Source organism: Eumetopias jubatus, unplaced genomic scaffold (assembly GCF_037043125.1).
Source record: "Eumetopias jubatus isolate StellerSeaLion01/CBP00866 unplaced genomic scaffold, mEumJub1_p1.0 scaffold_2, whole genome shotgun sequence".
Taxonomy (NCBI): domain Eukaryota; kingdom Metazoa; phylum Chordata; class Mammalia; order Carnivora; family Otariidae; genus Eumetopias; species Eumetopias jubatus.
This window is the reverse complement of record NW_028274808.1, coordinates 3,592,192-3,607,409: the sequence shown is the minus strand read 5'-3', so window position 1 is coordinate 3,607,409 and position 15,218 is coordinate 3,592,192. Positions and strand designations below refer to the sequence as shown.

The window sequence follows — 15,218 nt, the reverse complement described above, 5'->3', positions numbered from 1 at the left end:
AAAGGTGTCTTCCCAGGAGAGAGGAGAATATGTCAGCTCTTAATTCTTCTGTCTCTATCGCCTCCCGAGTGCAAAAGGTCTGACACCTAGTATGTTGTCTACATGATTTTTCTCTTGCCTGACGCTAGTTCCAGCAGAGTAGTCATACAGAAATAAACATTAAAGCCAGGGTTTGGGCTCTACAAAATAGCTGTCTGCGCACTGGAACGCGTTACAGGACTTTGGCCAGGGTCTGGCAGGTGAGAGCGAGAGTCAGGTGATGGGAAGTGGACACCTGCACAATCCATGGGCAGTCTGTGGGCTTTGCCTCGGACACCAGGAGGCCCCCGCCAAAGACCCTGCAGTACACTGGCCGCCACAGCCTGTCACAGAGCAATCCATGAACATGGGGTCGACTCAGTCAGTCTGCACTCTCTCCATCCTTCTACTGCCTACGCAACAGTCCACACCCTGGGAGCAGACCTCTGCACAGATGGACACGTGGCAATCACTGGGCAGCCCCACCAGCTCACTGTACTCTAATCACCTAGACCGCCTTTGAGTTCTGAGAACCAGCAAAGATTCTTGTTCTCAGAATAAGTCATGCTCAGTTACCTCTATAAATTATTTGCCTTGTCCGCTTGGACATAAGTGTTGGAACAAGAGGGACTTGTCTGTGTCACTTATTGTTGTGTGCCCAAGAGCAAACAGGAGGGCTTGGAAAACAGTAGGAACTTCCTCTGGAAATTATTTTGGATGAAGGTTTGGGTGGGTGAATGGGTCAAAGCAGAGAGCTAAAGGCAGAACTCGACCCTGTTTGGGTGGTTCGTCAGCTCTCCTGGGCAAGACTGCTATAGTTGTTCACCTCTCTTGTCTCTCCTAGTCCCTTACACCTGTGTTCTCTGCCCAAGAGGGTCCTAGGATAATGTCTCTAGGTCTGTAACAGTGGGTGCAGAATAGAAATAGAAAAGTAGAATTCAAGACATTGTAGCCCTAAGGACAGCAAACGTAAAAGTTTACTGTGTTTTGTACAACGATCCAGAAAAGACTCTGCATAGCAGGAAGAAACGGACGATTGTCATTCAGATTATATGCAGCACTGTCTGTCGCTCTCCTGGGGGGGATGCAGGTGTGTCTGTGTGTGAATATGGTCAGAGACCAACGTGGACAGTAAAAACAGAGTGTGGATGAGAGATTTTCATTTAAAAATCTTCATAATGAGTGAATTAGACTATGTTGCATTTGCACATATATGACTCAAAATGAGCAGTGGACTTGCTTTATCTATAACTTTCTTACTTTGCTCCTAAATGGCAGCTTGATTGTGTTAGTTCGTGATTTCTGGGTTGTGCGTTGAATTGAAGGAAGACATCAGTGGTCAGATGCCTTTCCTCCACGCTTCTCCCCCGTGTATAATCATCAGTTTTATTTTGATGGCATGAGGACAGAGGATGAAGCAGAGATTGATAAATTTTATAGTTTTTAAATGTAGCTGGCTAGAAATTCATTTTTACCAGTTTTCTACAGCACGTGCAGATTTTAAGGTAGAGATTACTACAAATAACTGTATATATGATATCTCAATTTTACATCAAATGATTTTCATTCATTATGGTTAAATCCTTGATAAATATTTGAGAAGCTGATGTCCTGACTTACAAGGACCCAGTCACGCACAGATGAAAGGTTATGGACATGTTGCCTCTGTATTGAGGGCTGCGCAGTCTCCTGGTTCTCGCCCCACTCCATGGCCACTCCTTTCCCCTTCCCTTAGTTGGAGCTCCTCACCTCCCCGAGCTGCTTACCATTGGAAGGGCCCGGGCTTCCGCTCCCTCAGCCACACCCACAAGCCCCACATCGATGGTCACTTCTGCGTGTGCTCTTCTTCTGTCCCTTGGTCAGACTTGTATGTCCACTTGCCACGGGTATGTAGGAGGCATCCGGCTTCATGGATCTGAAACCGAACTAGTTTACACCCAAAACCCACTTCGCCCAAAGTCTCCCTTCCCCTTCAGTTCCTTCACACTCAGGCTTAAGACCTCACAGTCATGCCACGATGCCCACACCCCAGTCACGAAAACACAGCCGTGGCTCTGCCTTCACACGATGGAGGGATTCTGACCACTTCCCACCACGTCTGCTGCCACACCCCGGGCAAGGGTCCTACCTGCCCCCTACCCTCTGCCATCCTCCCCGATTCTCACACAGCACCAGCGACCAGGCGGCCGCCCCGTGAGCACCTGCCCCGCCCACACAGGAGCCTCCACGGCCCCTGCCTCTCACTCACACAAGTGACAAGGCCCTTACTGTCCAGGAAGCGTTTCACCGCACTGCTCATGCTCCCTCCGTCTCCTCTGTCCTGCGACCTGTCCCACGCACAGGCCCACTCAGGCCTCTGTCCTTGGGCGTTTCTCTCCCTGCAAGTTCTTTCCAGGTCTCCAGTGGCTCCGTCACTTGTCTCAAGTGCTTCTTCATAGGCCACATGCCAAGTACGCTGCCCCGACCACCTGCCCTAGATTGCCCCCACCCCACACTACTCGGAGAATACTCTATTCTTCTTTCCTTCTTCCTTTATTTCCCTGGTGCTTGTCATCCTCCAACATCATGTACAGTCAGCTCTTTACATTAATACGGGCACAGTCTCTCTTCTTCAGCTGGATTTTTGACTCCATGAGGGCAACGATTTTTGTCTATTTTGTTAATCATTTCCAGTGCCAAGGGCAGTGTCTATTTGTTGAATGAATTAATTCCAAATGCTATATTAATTTTACCTCCTTCAGAATGAAATGTAGAGTCAATGTAATTTTGAGATGTGAAAATCTTACATTGTTAAAATATTCCAGAACTCAAAAAGTTTCTGTTTTGCTGATTTTTATATAACTCTCCCCATGTGGTTTGCATATTCAAAGACAAATTCTGCTCCCTTAAAACCTACAATGAGTGAGCATGATGGGAAGTATCACATCTTTCAACAAATTAGCTAATTCTTCTGCAAATATTACTTATGTAACTAGTTTTGAGGAGACACGGTTCAAGATGTTCATACTAATAAGAAAAAGTATTTCAGGTATCAGTCATTTAATGATAATCTTATCTAGTTCCAAAAAGGAAGCGTGGATACATGTGTGCATAGAGGGGACATGGTGACAGAGAACTGAATCTTCCTTATTACATTGATTCTCTAAATGTCTCTACTTCCCCATTCAAATGATTATATATAGCTTTTTTTCTTCCTTCAAAAATGGATTTCCAGGACATTTTGAACAGGCCAGATTTTGTTGATGAGGATTGAAATCAACTGAAGAGCTGCTAAGAGCAGCAGCTCTAAAAAATGCAAACCAGCACCATTTCTGAAGCTCTGATTGTATAAGTCAGTGTTGTCCTGAGAAACAGAACCAGTAGGATGTGTGTGCATGTGTGTGCACACATGTGTGTGTGTGGAGAGAGAGTGAGAGAGAGGAAGGGAGGAAGGGAGGAATGGGGAGGGAGGGAGAGAGATTTATTATAAGGAACTGGCTTGCCTGGTTATGAGGCTGTCAAGTCCTAAGACCTTCAATGGACAAGCTGGAAACACAAGAGAGCCGATGGTGTAAATTCGAGTCTGAAGCCTGGCAGGCTCCTGACTCAGAAAGAGTCAGCATTTCAGCTCAAGCCCAAAGGGAGGGACAAAACTGACACCCCAGTTCAAAGTGGAAGGTTCAGCCTTTTTATTCAGTTCAAGCCTTCAACTGATTGGTCATGGCCCACCCACATTGGGGAGGGCAGTCTTCTTTGCTCAGGCCACCCATGCAAATGTTAATCTCATCCAGACACATCTTCACAGAAATGGCTGGGAATTCCATGGCCCAGTCAAGTCGCCACACAAAATTCCACTCCAGCTTATTTTGCATTATTATTGCCTTATGCTGTGTTATTTCGCTAGGTTTTGTAGTTTAGAAAACCTTTCTATGGCATATTATAATTGTGAGTAAAACAAAGTTTCGGTTTTGTTTTATTTTTCTTAGAGTTGATATTTGATATTCCTTTAGTCCTTGTGCAAAGTAAATGTTACTTTAAAAGTACTTTATTCTAGCAATCACTGTGAAACTTTAATACTACAACAATCATTTTCCTTATCGTTTTAAGCCCTCTGTGGAGGTTACATCCGTGGAAAGAGTGGAACAGTCCTTTCTCCTGGGTTTCCAGATTTTTACCCAAACTCTTTAAACTGTACATGGACCATTGAAGTGTCTCACGGAAAGGGTAAGTCTATTACACAGATTCTATATGTACAGAATAATAAATAATGTACAAACATGAGAACAAAGAAAAAAGTGTGTGTGTGTGTAATGAGTTAATAATTTCTTCACATATATTTTAACTGTTAATTTTGATGTTTTGTATTATTTTAGAAGAAAAATGGTCTAAAATGATTGATGTTACCATAAAGGTAGATTCCTTGTTTTATTTTCAACAGGTAACTTGGATTTATGCAAGTAGGTATGCTTGAAGGTATGCTTGAAAAGCAGGCATGATGGTAAGGAAAAGAGGTATACATTAGATAAAACACAAACACAATTAAATCAAAGGAAATAAGAAATTATCTAAACTTTTCATTTCCATGATGATAAATCTAGGATAACTTTTTTTTTAAAGAATTTATTTATTTATTTATTTGACAGAGAGAGACAGCGAGAGAGGGAACACAAGCAGGGGGAGTGAGAATGGAGAAGCAGGCTTCCCGCTGAGCAAGGAGCCCAATGTGGGACTCGATCCCAGGACCCCGGGATCATGACCCGAGCCAAAGGCTCGGCTTAAGAGAAGCAGGCTTAATGACTGAGCCACCCAGGCACGCCTAGGATAACATTTTTTTAAAAACATTTTATTTATTTATTTGAGGGAGAGAGCATGAGCAGGTGCAGGAGCAGAGGGAGAGAAAAATCCCTGGCAGACTCCCCGCCGAGCAGGGAGCCCTACACGGGGCTTGATCCCAGCACTCCAAGATCATGACTTGAGCCGAAAGCAGACACCCAACTGACTGAGCCACCCAGGCACCCCCTGAGATGATTTTTCTACTTTCCTTGGGTTCTAAGTTTACTCAGTATTATTAGACATAATAAATCATTTGTCTTCATAATCCAGTGATGATTTATGGGGCTGATTTCACTATCTTCATTTTATAGGTAAGTATAGTAAAGGCCATGAAAATTGGTAATTTGTGCAAGAAATGTAGTTCATAAATCCTGGATATAGGACTGTGCCCTGGGTCTTTTCTGTAGGACTGAGTTTGTCATTTTTAAGGAAATAGAATGAAATTCTAATCACATATCATGGAGACATTGTCTTTACACTTAGATTTGAACTCAATTTGATATTAAATTGACATATTTGATTATGTACCCTATATTACACTATGCTAACATGTATCATGAATGCATGTTAAGAATTTCCTTGGGGTGGCTGGGTGGTCCAGTGGTTTAAGCATCCCGCTCTTGATCCTGGCTCCGGTCATGATCTCAGGGTCGTGAGATGGAGCCCCACGTCAGGCTCCATGCTCAGCTTAAGATTCTCTCTCTCCCTTTGCCTCTGCCCCTCCCCACCATCCCTCCTTGCATGCTCTTTCTCTCTTAAAAAAAAGAAAAAAAAAGAAAGAAAGAAAGAAAAAGGATTTCCTTGAAGGAAATTAAGAATAAAGAAGGAACAAATTGTGAGTGACCAAGAATTTGTCATCATAAAAATTAGTATTTTTATTTGAAAGGAGCTATTTGTAGTTAATTTTATTATTTCTACCATAGGAATCCATTAATACGTTGTTGGTATGGTTAATATGAGAACATATGCATAAGAGGAACATAAAACTATGATTTCAAAGAATTCTTCCTTCAGTTGTATAAGTTTATATGCTAGATGTCCAACCTAAGATTTTATAAAGGATAGTTGTAAATATAAATGGGAAAATTATCTGGTCCTTTATTCCTCTGGGATAAATGCTTTCCTAGTGACCATTCCTAGGTGCGGTCTGCGGGGAACATGCCACCATGTTGTACTTGCATGTCTGTGTCTGACTCAGAGTCTGTGTTCTTGTCCATACCTATAACCCTATGTGCAATCTACACCTGTACTTATATGTCCTTACGCATTTATTTTGACTATTTATCCCCTTCTTGCATTTCTAAATACACTCTATCCATTCTCTGTATTTTCCTTTGAAACTTGCATATTAAGTTTGTATATTGAAACTTGCATATTAACTTGCATATTGAAACTTTGCATATTAAGGTTACATTTTGATTCAAGAGTTCGGTGTCTCTAAGCCTAGAAGAAAACATTTTTCCTCAGCTGTTTACTGATAGCTCTCCCTTCCTCTCCCTCTCTTCCCCTCCCTCCCTCCCCCTCACTCTCTGCCCCCCTCTCACTCTCTCTGTGCCTCTCAGGTGTTCAGATGATCTTTCACACCTTCCACCTTGAGAGTTCCCACGACTATTTACTGATCACAGAGGATGGGAGTTTCACAGAGCCCGTGGCCAGACTCACGGGGTCTGTCCTGCCTCACACTATTAAGGCAGGTTTGTTTGGAAACTTCACCGCCCAGCTTCGGTTCATATCAGACTTTTCCATTTCCTACGAGGGCTTCAACATCACGTTTTCAGGTAAGTTGTTCTCTTCTGTGGTTTCTCTTCTCGGGCAATAATAGTACCTTTCGTGTGAGCGTATGCGTGTGCATACGTGCGTTTGCACATGCATGGTTACAGGTAAGTGTCCGAGCAATGATAAGCATTAGCTGGTGGGCAGAGGAGGCTGAACCAACCCGGAAGAAGTACGAGAAGACATCTACCCGGCATCCACGAAATGACGCTCGCAAATTCTCATCCCTGAAAGATTGTTAACATCACTAAATTCTCCTGAAAAGCCCTTCTCACTCACTTCTCCTCACCAATTCTATCAAAATTTCTGAGCCAATATCCTTATTGGGAGAGTCTCAGGGGAAGCTGTCATCTGATTATTTTGGTTCCTGTCCTCCAGTGGATGCCAATACTTGTCTTGAGAACCACCTCTAGAGTGAAAAAAGCAAAAGAAGGGTGAACACACACAGCTGGGATGAGCTTTTCATTTCCTTTAATGCAATCATGCAGAGACAAAGCCATCCTCCAAAACCATGTAACATTTTAAATTATGATACATACATAATATTTATGCAGGGTGCCTGTTGTTTCATACATTGTCTGTCCAGGTTAGATTGCTTGATATGAGTGGTGCCGTGAATGGTATCACTGTGTTTTTATAGATAAGGAGAAATTACACACACCTAAAAACTGGTCAACCATGTGTGAGATAAATTTAATCACATAAACTGTGTTCAGTGACCAGATGATGGTCAGGTCCCTGCATGAACACAGATAGAGCCCTGGCCATCAGAAAGGGGGCTCCTGCTCTAAGATGCTGATGGATGTAAACAGTTACATAAATTTGCATTTCTGTGTTTGATGCTTTGAAAAGGAGAGTGTTTTTTGCTTCAGTCCTCATAGCCCAGAGCTAATGCTGTTTTTATAACATAGTTCCTGAGTCCCCTAATCACCAGTGATTTCTTCTACTTCGAAGCTCCCATCCATTCCTAAATAGCCTCCAGTGCCACTTACAAGATTCTTCGTCACAGTATGAGTATTTATCTTATCTCCTGTTGTAACGCTGAAACGCTGAGGCAGAGTTTCTGTGCCTTCCCCCTTTCTGTCAGCAGCAGGTGTATTCCCGTGACTTCTACATGGTAGGAAGTTAATAGTCACTCAATTATCGCATGATCATTAGCAACAGAAGCATTGAACTTCTGTCTTAAAGAAAAAGACTTCTTAGGGATTTTAAGATGCTCTGAACTATTTTATACTCCCTATAATTACGACCAATTACTTTTTATCTTTATCTGACTTTGTTGATTTTTCTTGGCATTTCACTGCATTAGTGGAGCTCTTGGGACAAGCTCAGACACCTTGATTTCTTGGAAATTTGCCGTAATCAGGGGTAATCATGAAATTGCCCACTCTATGTAACAAAGACTTAAATCTTCCTAACACTAATGCCTAATTCCTCTATGTATTCTTTCCTGGTGGGTCTCAATTAGGGCCACTGTGAGAATGTCGCTCCCTCTGCTCTCACTTTCATCAAGATCCAAACTGAAGTTAAATAGAACACTTAAAAGTTAAAAAGAAAGGAAGTGGCTGTGATGCAAGTCTGTGAGTCTCTTCCCTAGATATTTCTCAGGAGTCTGTGTGGTTCCCACCATCTGTTTCTTAAATCTGTCACTCCCAGCACAGAACTGACAATAAGTCTTTGGATTACCAAAGGTCAGAACTAGAACTGATTTCTTCCACAAACTCCCTAAAGAAACAAACAAGCAAGCAAACAAAAACGGGCAAGACAAAGCACATTTCTCTGGGTCTTTGCAGGTCCTTGGAACAGTTTTAAAATATTTTAAAACATTGGGGCACCTGGGTGGCTCAGTCGGTTAAGCATCCAACTCTTGATCTCAACTCAGGGTTTTGAGTTCAAGGCCCATGTAGGGGTTCACGCTGGGCATGGAGTCTACTTAAAATTCTTTTTTAAATGTTAAAAAGTAATGTGGTAACAGTTTTTGAGCATGTGGAATAATTTATTTGCACACACCCAATGGAAAATGATTTGTAAAGCTTGGAGAAGAATCACCTTATTTATACTGTGTCACACACAAAAGCTCAGTCTTTAGAAAGAAAAAGACACACCTGGGGTAGCAAGCCAATGCTAAAGTAAACTTGTTCTTTAGATGTGCTAAGAGGAATTTCATTTGCAAGGATTTTGCCTTTGAAACTTAGCTGCCAACAATTGACAGTAGCACTAATACAATGGAGTTTATTGTTTATCCAAATAAGTAGCAACTTTACTATGCAAATGAAGCGTTTTCCCTTCTGGGGACATTTCAGATGTTTGCATAAAATCAGTATGCTTTTATATCCGTTTTTTCTCCCGCTGGTCTGCTTTACTTCTGTCTTCTTCAGAAGGTTTTATTAGAGCAGTGTTTCCCTCCGGATGTATGTCCAGGTAGTATCTCCGTAGATGCTAATGGGACAGTGTGGGAAGGAGCTCCAGAGTCCCACCTGGTCACTCACAGCTGCTCAGGGTCCTGATCTATGCCGAGGATCAGTTACTGATGCCTGATTGCATACACTTGATTCTCCCAGTGCCCTTTACCTTTACCTGTAGCAGTAAAATAATTCCATACTGTTAAAGTCACAGCCATGAAATGGGTCATCTTATTTTAATGTTACACCTCTATGAAAAAAAAAATATATATATAATTCATGCCATTCATCATGAGACACCTTATAGTACAAAGAAAAACAGTCTACATAACAGTTACGGAGGAATTTGAAAAAAAAAATATATATATATAAGGTTTTTTAAATAACAGCTGTTTTTTATTCTTGCTAAATACTTTTTGAGTATTTACCCAAATTCCCACAAATGTACTCTGTCTCTTCATGTCTCAGAATATGACTTGGAGCCTTGTGATGATCCCGGCGTCCCTGCCTTCAGCCGAAGAATTGGTTTTCACTTCGGAGTTGGGGACTCTCTGACTTTTTCCTGCTTCCCAGGGTATCGCTTAGAAGGTGCAAGCAAGCTTACGTGCCTGGGTGGGGGCCGTCGTGTGTGGAGTGCACCTCTGCCAAGGTGTGTGGGTAGGTGGTCACACGCTTTCATTTCATTCATCCAGTGGGGACTGGGCATGGTGCAGTCAGGACACAGGGCCGAGTTTGGCAAGGAAGGAGGGCAGGGGATCCGGGTGGTGGACAGCGGCGGGCACCCTGCTTCTGGGCTGTATTTACCTTGTGTATAAAGTCAGCCCCTTTCAGCGCTCCAATCTTACACCTGAAGGAGGGTGAATCTAAAGCATGTGCCAAGCATATTTATGAAGGAGAAATATACACATAACCAAAAATAATCTGGAACAAAAGGAAAGATAAAAGCTGGAAGCCAGGCTGTACTAACACAACTGTTGACAATTCTATTCCTTAAAAGCAGTGAGTATCTCCTGGTATGATAATGGTCACAGCTGAAAATACTAGTTTTGTTGTTACTTTTCCATTCGACTCTCTGATTGGATGATTGTGGCACATTCCTGCGAAGCAGGCCTTGTAGAAATTTCAAGGCTGAGTTAGCTCTCAGTGAGTTCTTGAAGAATTCAAGAGGTTGTTCCAGAAACAGGAATCTTTAGTAGGTCCTGTGAAACAAGGCATTGCGCTAACACAGTGGGTTTAGGATGCCCGCTCAGTGGGCTTTCATCTACTGCTAATTTGGGAATGAGCTACCATAAGGTACAGAGCACAGCCGTGTTGTGTGGGCAGGCATAGCTAAATATGGGATTCCACCTGCACCTGTAGGGTCTGCTTATCACCCCAGAGATAATGTATAGCACCTGCCACTTGGCCATGATGCTGCATGAGAAGGGCTGACAGTCTGTTCTTCAAGTTACAGAAAGCCGCCTAATGTCATCTGGAGATGATTTGTAGCCCGCTTTAGCTGTAAACCCTCAGAGTCATGGGGAGTCTGTGATGCCTCCCATTCTAGTCCTACCAGCTGATACAATAGAGGCAGGTGGCAAAGTTGTGCAATTAAAATTTCATAACCCATACAACTAACGAATTGTTTACTTAGTGAAACCTTTTTTTTTTTTCTTCCCATGGCAAAGAATCTCTTCAGTTATCAGCATGGTTTAGGGATATTATTAATTCAAATGGTAATACCATCTTTCTGTGTTTTAATGATAGTCCCAGAGTCAGGACTTCATTTAAAAAAAAATTACACAAGTAAACATGAATCAAATCATCTTTCTCTCTCACCAGGGCACATGTCTGTCAATGTCTATCATCTTGCTTTCTCCCAAAATAGTGGTTCTCACTTTTTTGGGGTTATGATTTTTATTTGAGATTCAGATGTCATTTTTGAACACTGTCTCAAGAAAAAGAGATACAGTATTTTATACATGATCCTAGGAATTCCTAGAGTTGCCAAGAATCCACGTTCCCCAAAATGACAATTACTGAACAAGACGGTTTAAGATCTGGATGAAACTCCTGTCCCAGTGAAATCAAAGCTTTGTTCCACACATGTAACATTAAGTGGTCTATTGATTATCACATTCTGTTCCCTGTTAGTCTGTTTTATATAGATTCATTATCTTTACACTATTACTCTTGTTATTGGAGTTTTTACATTGTTGCCCAAAATATAAAATAAGAATAAACAGTTAATATCCATTGAGCCCTAACTCTGGATGCCACACTGCTCTGAGCTCTTTACACATATTGACTCATTTAATTCCCAGAAATCAATGGGGCAAGGACTGTTGCTGTGACTTCCATTGTACAGAGAAGGACACTAAGAGACAAAGGGCCTAGGACCTTTGCCCACCTTCAGGGAGTCCCAGATCAAAACTCAGGGTGCCTGAAAGCAGGCTTCTCCCCACGGTCCTGCCTTGGGACCACACATGGGGACCTGGCTCTGCCCTTCCCGTATTAACCTCTTGTATTTTTCCCGGCATTTCCTGGATTTCCTTCCAGCACATCTGGCTACAAAGTTCCTTGAAGTAAGCATGTTATTCATGGCAGCAGTCCCCTAGCTGTCCTGTGGGTCGTCTGGGACCGGTTCATATTTCTTCTTTCCTCTCAGCCTCCATGTCTGATTGATTAGTTGCTGGTTTTGAAGATTCTGTGTCCCACCGGGTTCTTGAATCAGGCTCTCCTGCCCATTCCGTCCGCCCCAGCCCTGGAAACGCTCTCCCAGGCTCCAGGATCGAGTGCCTGAGGGATCCATCCAAATCCAAGCCCCATCAGCGTCCCCCCTTAGGAGAACATAAGTTAGCCCCCCATAATATTCAGAGCAAGCACCACTGAGACTCTGTGGTGGCAGCACAAGGCTCATTACTCACAGGGCAGGCTCCCCAGTTCCCTGCACAACTCACTTCCATTCTGAAGCGTGGGCATGGGAAGCCTGTGCAGGCTCATGGTCACCATGGTTCTCCTTCCCTCCGTGTCACCGTCTGCAGGGCTCCCTCACCCACCAATGCACACCCCGCTTTCCTGTCAGGCTTACTCTTTCTCATTTTTCTGAACTCATCTTACTCCTGAGCTGTCTCTTCCTTGTCACCTACTGGCTGAAGGGGGGGCCTCCCTAATCACAGCTCGACTCCATTAAAATTCCTCCTTGCTTGTCTCCCATTAGGATGACCTTTCTTTACAGGGGGCTACTTGATCCCCAAAATCCAGCTCTGTGCCTTATTCAAAAGAAGCTTGTCAACACCGAAGATTACTTCCCTCCAAACTTCTCTCTTGATCTCAACACTTTGATTCTGTGTCTGTGTTTCTTCTTTTAAAATCACAGAAATAAGACTGATTGATCCATAGCCAGAAGTTGCAAATCCATTCCAGAGATCACAAGGGGCACTGGAAGAAGGTCAACTGAATTTTGTTTTTCCCTAATAAGCATCTCATCTGCAATAGAATTTATAGTGAACGTCTAAATTAAGAACTATTTTTCTCTTCATCAGTTCACTCAAAAATTAAAGAGAAATGATCTTTTTGTTTGCATTTATTCATTTTAGGGCTATTTGCACCTAATTATTTATTTAAGGTATTGGAAATAATATTATTCTGCACTCCATGATGCAAAACAAAATGTGCAAGCCCTTTCTTGTGCCACCTTTTGCATTACATTATATCTGTATCATTCAATATATGTCTTTTTTTTTTTACAAGTTAAATAAAAGTGTCCATCTGGTTTAAGTAAAAATGAAGGTGTACTGGTGATATGCCTAATAGTCATAAATTGGGACAACTTCAGGTGAGGTTTGATCAAGGACTTGACTTTGTAACTGAGGCCTGTTATCTCTGTTATCTCTCTCCGCCTGGGGACTGGCTTTATCCTCAGGCTCCACATGCCCCTGGGGAAGCACTGGGCAGCTCCCTGCTCTCCCCAGGGTGCATCCGAATCAGACCAGGCTTTCATATCAGCATATAGTGCTTTAATGCCAACATCATGCTGCCCAGTGAATCAGTTTTCCCAGGGGTTGGCTTCTGTGTAATACCTGGATTACCTCTCATTGGCCCAAATAGAGTCACATGCCTGTTCCTGACCAATCATTAACCAGGACAGTTCTGGTTGTCTTAGGATATTTAGGGGCCCATCTGCATGGGTGTTGAATAATGAGGAAAAGTACATATTTTATGCTATTTGTGATGTTTTGTAACACCTTCTTGGAAAACAAACGGGCAGAGGAGAGCAGACATAATTCAAATGAGTATCCACTAGAATTCCCTAATCTAATATTGCATCTATGAACACACCTTTTTGAACACAGAATTTTCTCAGGCAGATTATGATAAGCCTCTATTTCTACATCAGATTAATTACCAAATAATATCTGCTGAGAGAATTAAAAAAAATCAATGAAAGCAAGAGTTATCCTGTTGAATATCTGCATTATTTCTGTTTGTCAGACAAAGTATAGTGTCCTTGGATGGAATAAAATGGGGAAAAGAAACTCAACAGTATTAGACTCAACTATATAATGGGCTGCAAATATTTCAGAGAGGCATAGTAGAACAAAATAGCTTGTCTGTATTTTGGAAAACTAAACTTAACTTTCAATCTTTTGACCAAGTCTATCTAAACATTATTTTCCTATGCCAACCAGTCTATTGTTTCCATTTATTTCTTTAATTCTTAGTTTGAAACTTTGAAACAAAATTAAAAACTGAAACTGATCTCTGTTGAATCTTCAGAGTTAACTCAATAATAGCATTAAATTAAGGAAATAAAGGTTCATAGGATAACAAATCAATTAAAACTAGGATTAGCATTTTATACAATTCTTATATATTCTTTGTGAGTAAAAATAAGATTGCACATTTTAAATAATATAGGCCATATATATGTGTAGGTATATACACACATATAAAATAGTTCATATGTTTACAGACTCTATATAAACAATAAGACTTCATAGTCATATACATATGCATATATGTGTATATACTGATAGCATTTACTGATTTTATTTTAGGAACCAAAATATTCTTGGTTTAAAGCAGAAAGGAAGTAGGTTTTCTGTCTCCCTTTCATAGTCAAGCTACTTTCAATGTCTGTGCTCTTCAAATAATGCTCTCAAAGCATTTATGCATATGTTAATTAATGTAAAATAATCTATTTACAATTTCAGAATGTCCTCAAAGGCCCCACTGCAATTTCCACAAAACTTGCATAACCACCACTAGACACCTCACACCCAGCCACTTTGTTAAGAAAGGTCCCTGTGGCATGAGAGACCCTGTGCATCCTCACTATTACTCAGGGTTCTTGAGCAAAGGAACTTGAATCCAGCTTCTTCTGTGTACACAGAGCACACAGTCTGTGCTGTGAGTGCTGGCTTTCCAGAGCAGTGAGGAGTACATGCCTGTCGTTCAAGCCCCCGGTTTAGGGTTTTTGGTTATGGTAGCCCGAGCTGAGTAAGTTTGGCTTCACAGGTAGATCCTTTTCACAGAAGAATATATGGGAAATCAATTGGCTCCTTTCTATTATGTTAATTTAATTTTAAATAGTTCATTTCCATTACAAAACTGTAAATGACAGTCGATTTTAATTACATTTTCAGTAGGTTCTTTATAAAAAGAATGAATGATTCATCTTAAGGAAAATTATATCCATTCATCTTAAAGTAATTTTAAATGGATTATTGAAAGAACTTAAAATTGATACATTTAATTGTTCTGGTAATGGAGATTAACAATAGATATTTTCAATCAAGTTCAAAGAATTTTTGAAATTCTGATGACTTAAATTTTGTAATTTTCTGAGCGTTCGCTTTTTACTGTTTGTTAGTGTTTTGTTTTCTTAAATTATTTCCTATGGGATAGCGTCCCAGGGCTTAGCGGACAGAAAGCCATGACATTTTATTTGCTCTTCCATTACTTACTTTGATTTTCCAGGGTGTTGGTCTGGACTAGGAATTCTAGGATTTGCTTTACAAGTCCACCTTCCCACGATTGCACCCTTTCTGTTTTCTCTTAGAGCCTTTAAGATCCACTGCTTTCTCTTAGGCCATTTCCTCTTCCCCAAACACCCTTTGTCAGGACACCCACAGTGCTCCAAACTTTTAGGGACCTCTCACCATGGTTCAGTGAAGCCCACACGTTACCCCAGGTCTGGTCAAGTCTGTGTGCAGCCAGATTTCCTATAGT

The 15,218-nt window shown here is 41.6% G+C and overlaps 1 protein-coding gene across 1 annotated transcript in view; it reads left to right on the top strand.

Moving 5' to 3' along the window:
• CSMD1 (CUB and Sushi multiple domains 1) overlaps positions 1-15,218 on the top strand; it is a 1,681,733-nt gene that overhangs the window by 1,320,835 nt on the left and 345,680 nt on the right. The window contains exons 22-24 of the mRNA XM_088021297.1: positions 4,105-4,221; positions 6,393-6,608; positions 9,474-9,662. Coding sequence (XP_087877423.1) covers positions 4,105-4,221; positions 6,393-6,608; positions 9,474-9,662 — 522 coding nt within the window. The remainder of the gene's footprint in view (positions 1-4,104; positions 4,222-6,392; positions 6,609-9,473; positions 9,663-15,218) is intronic.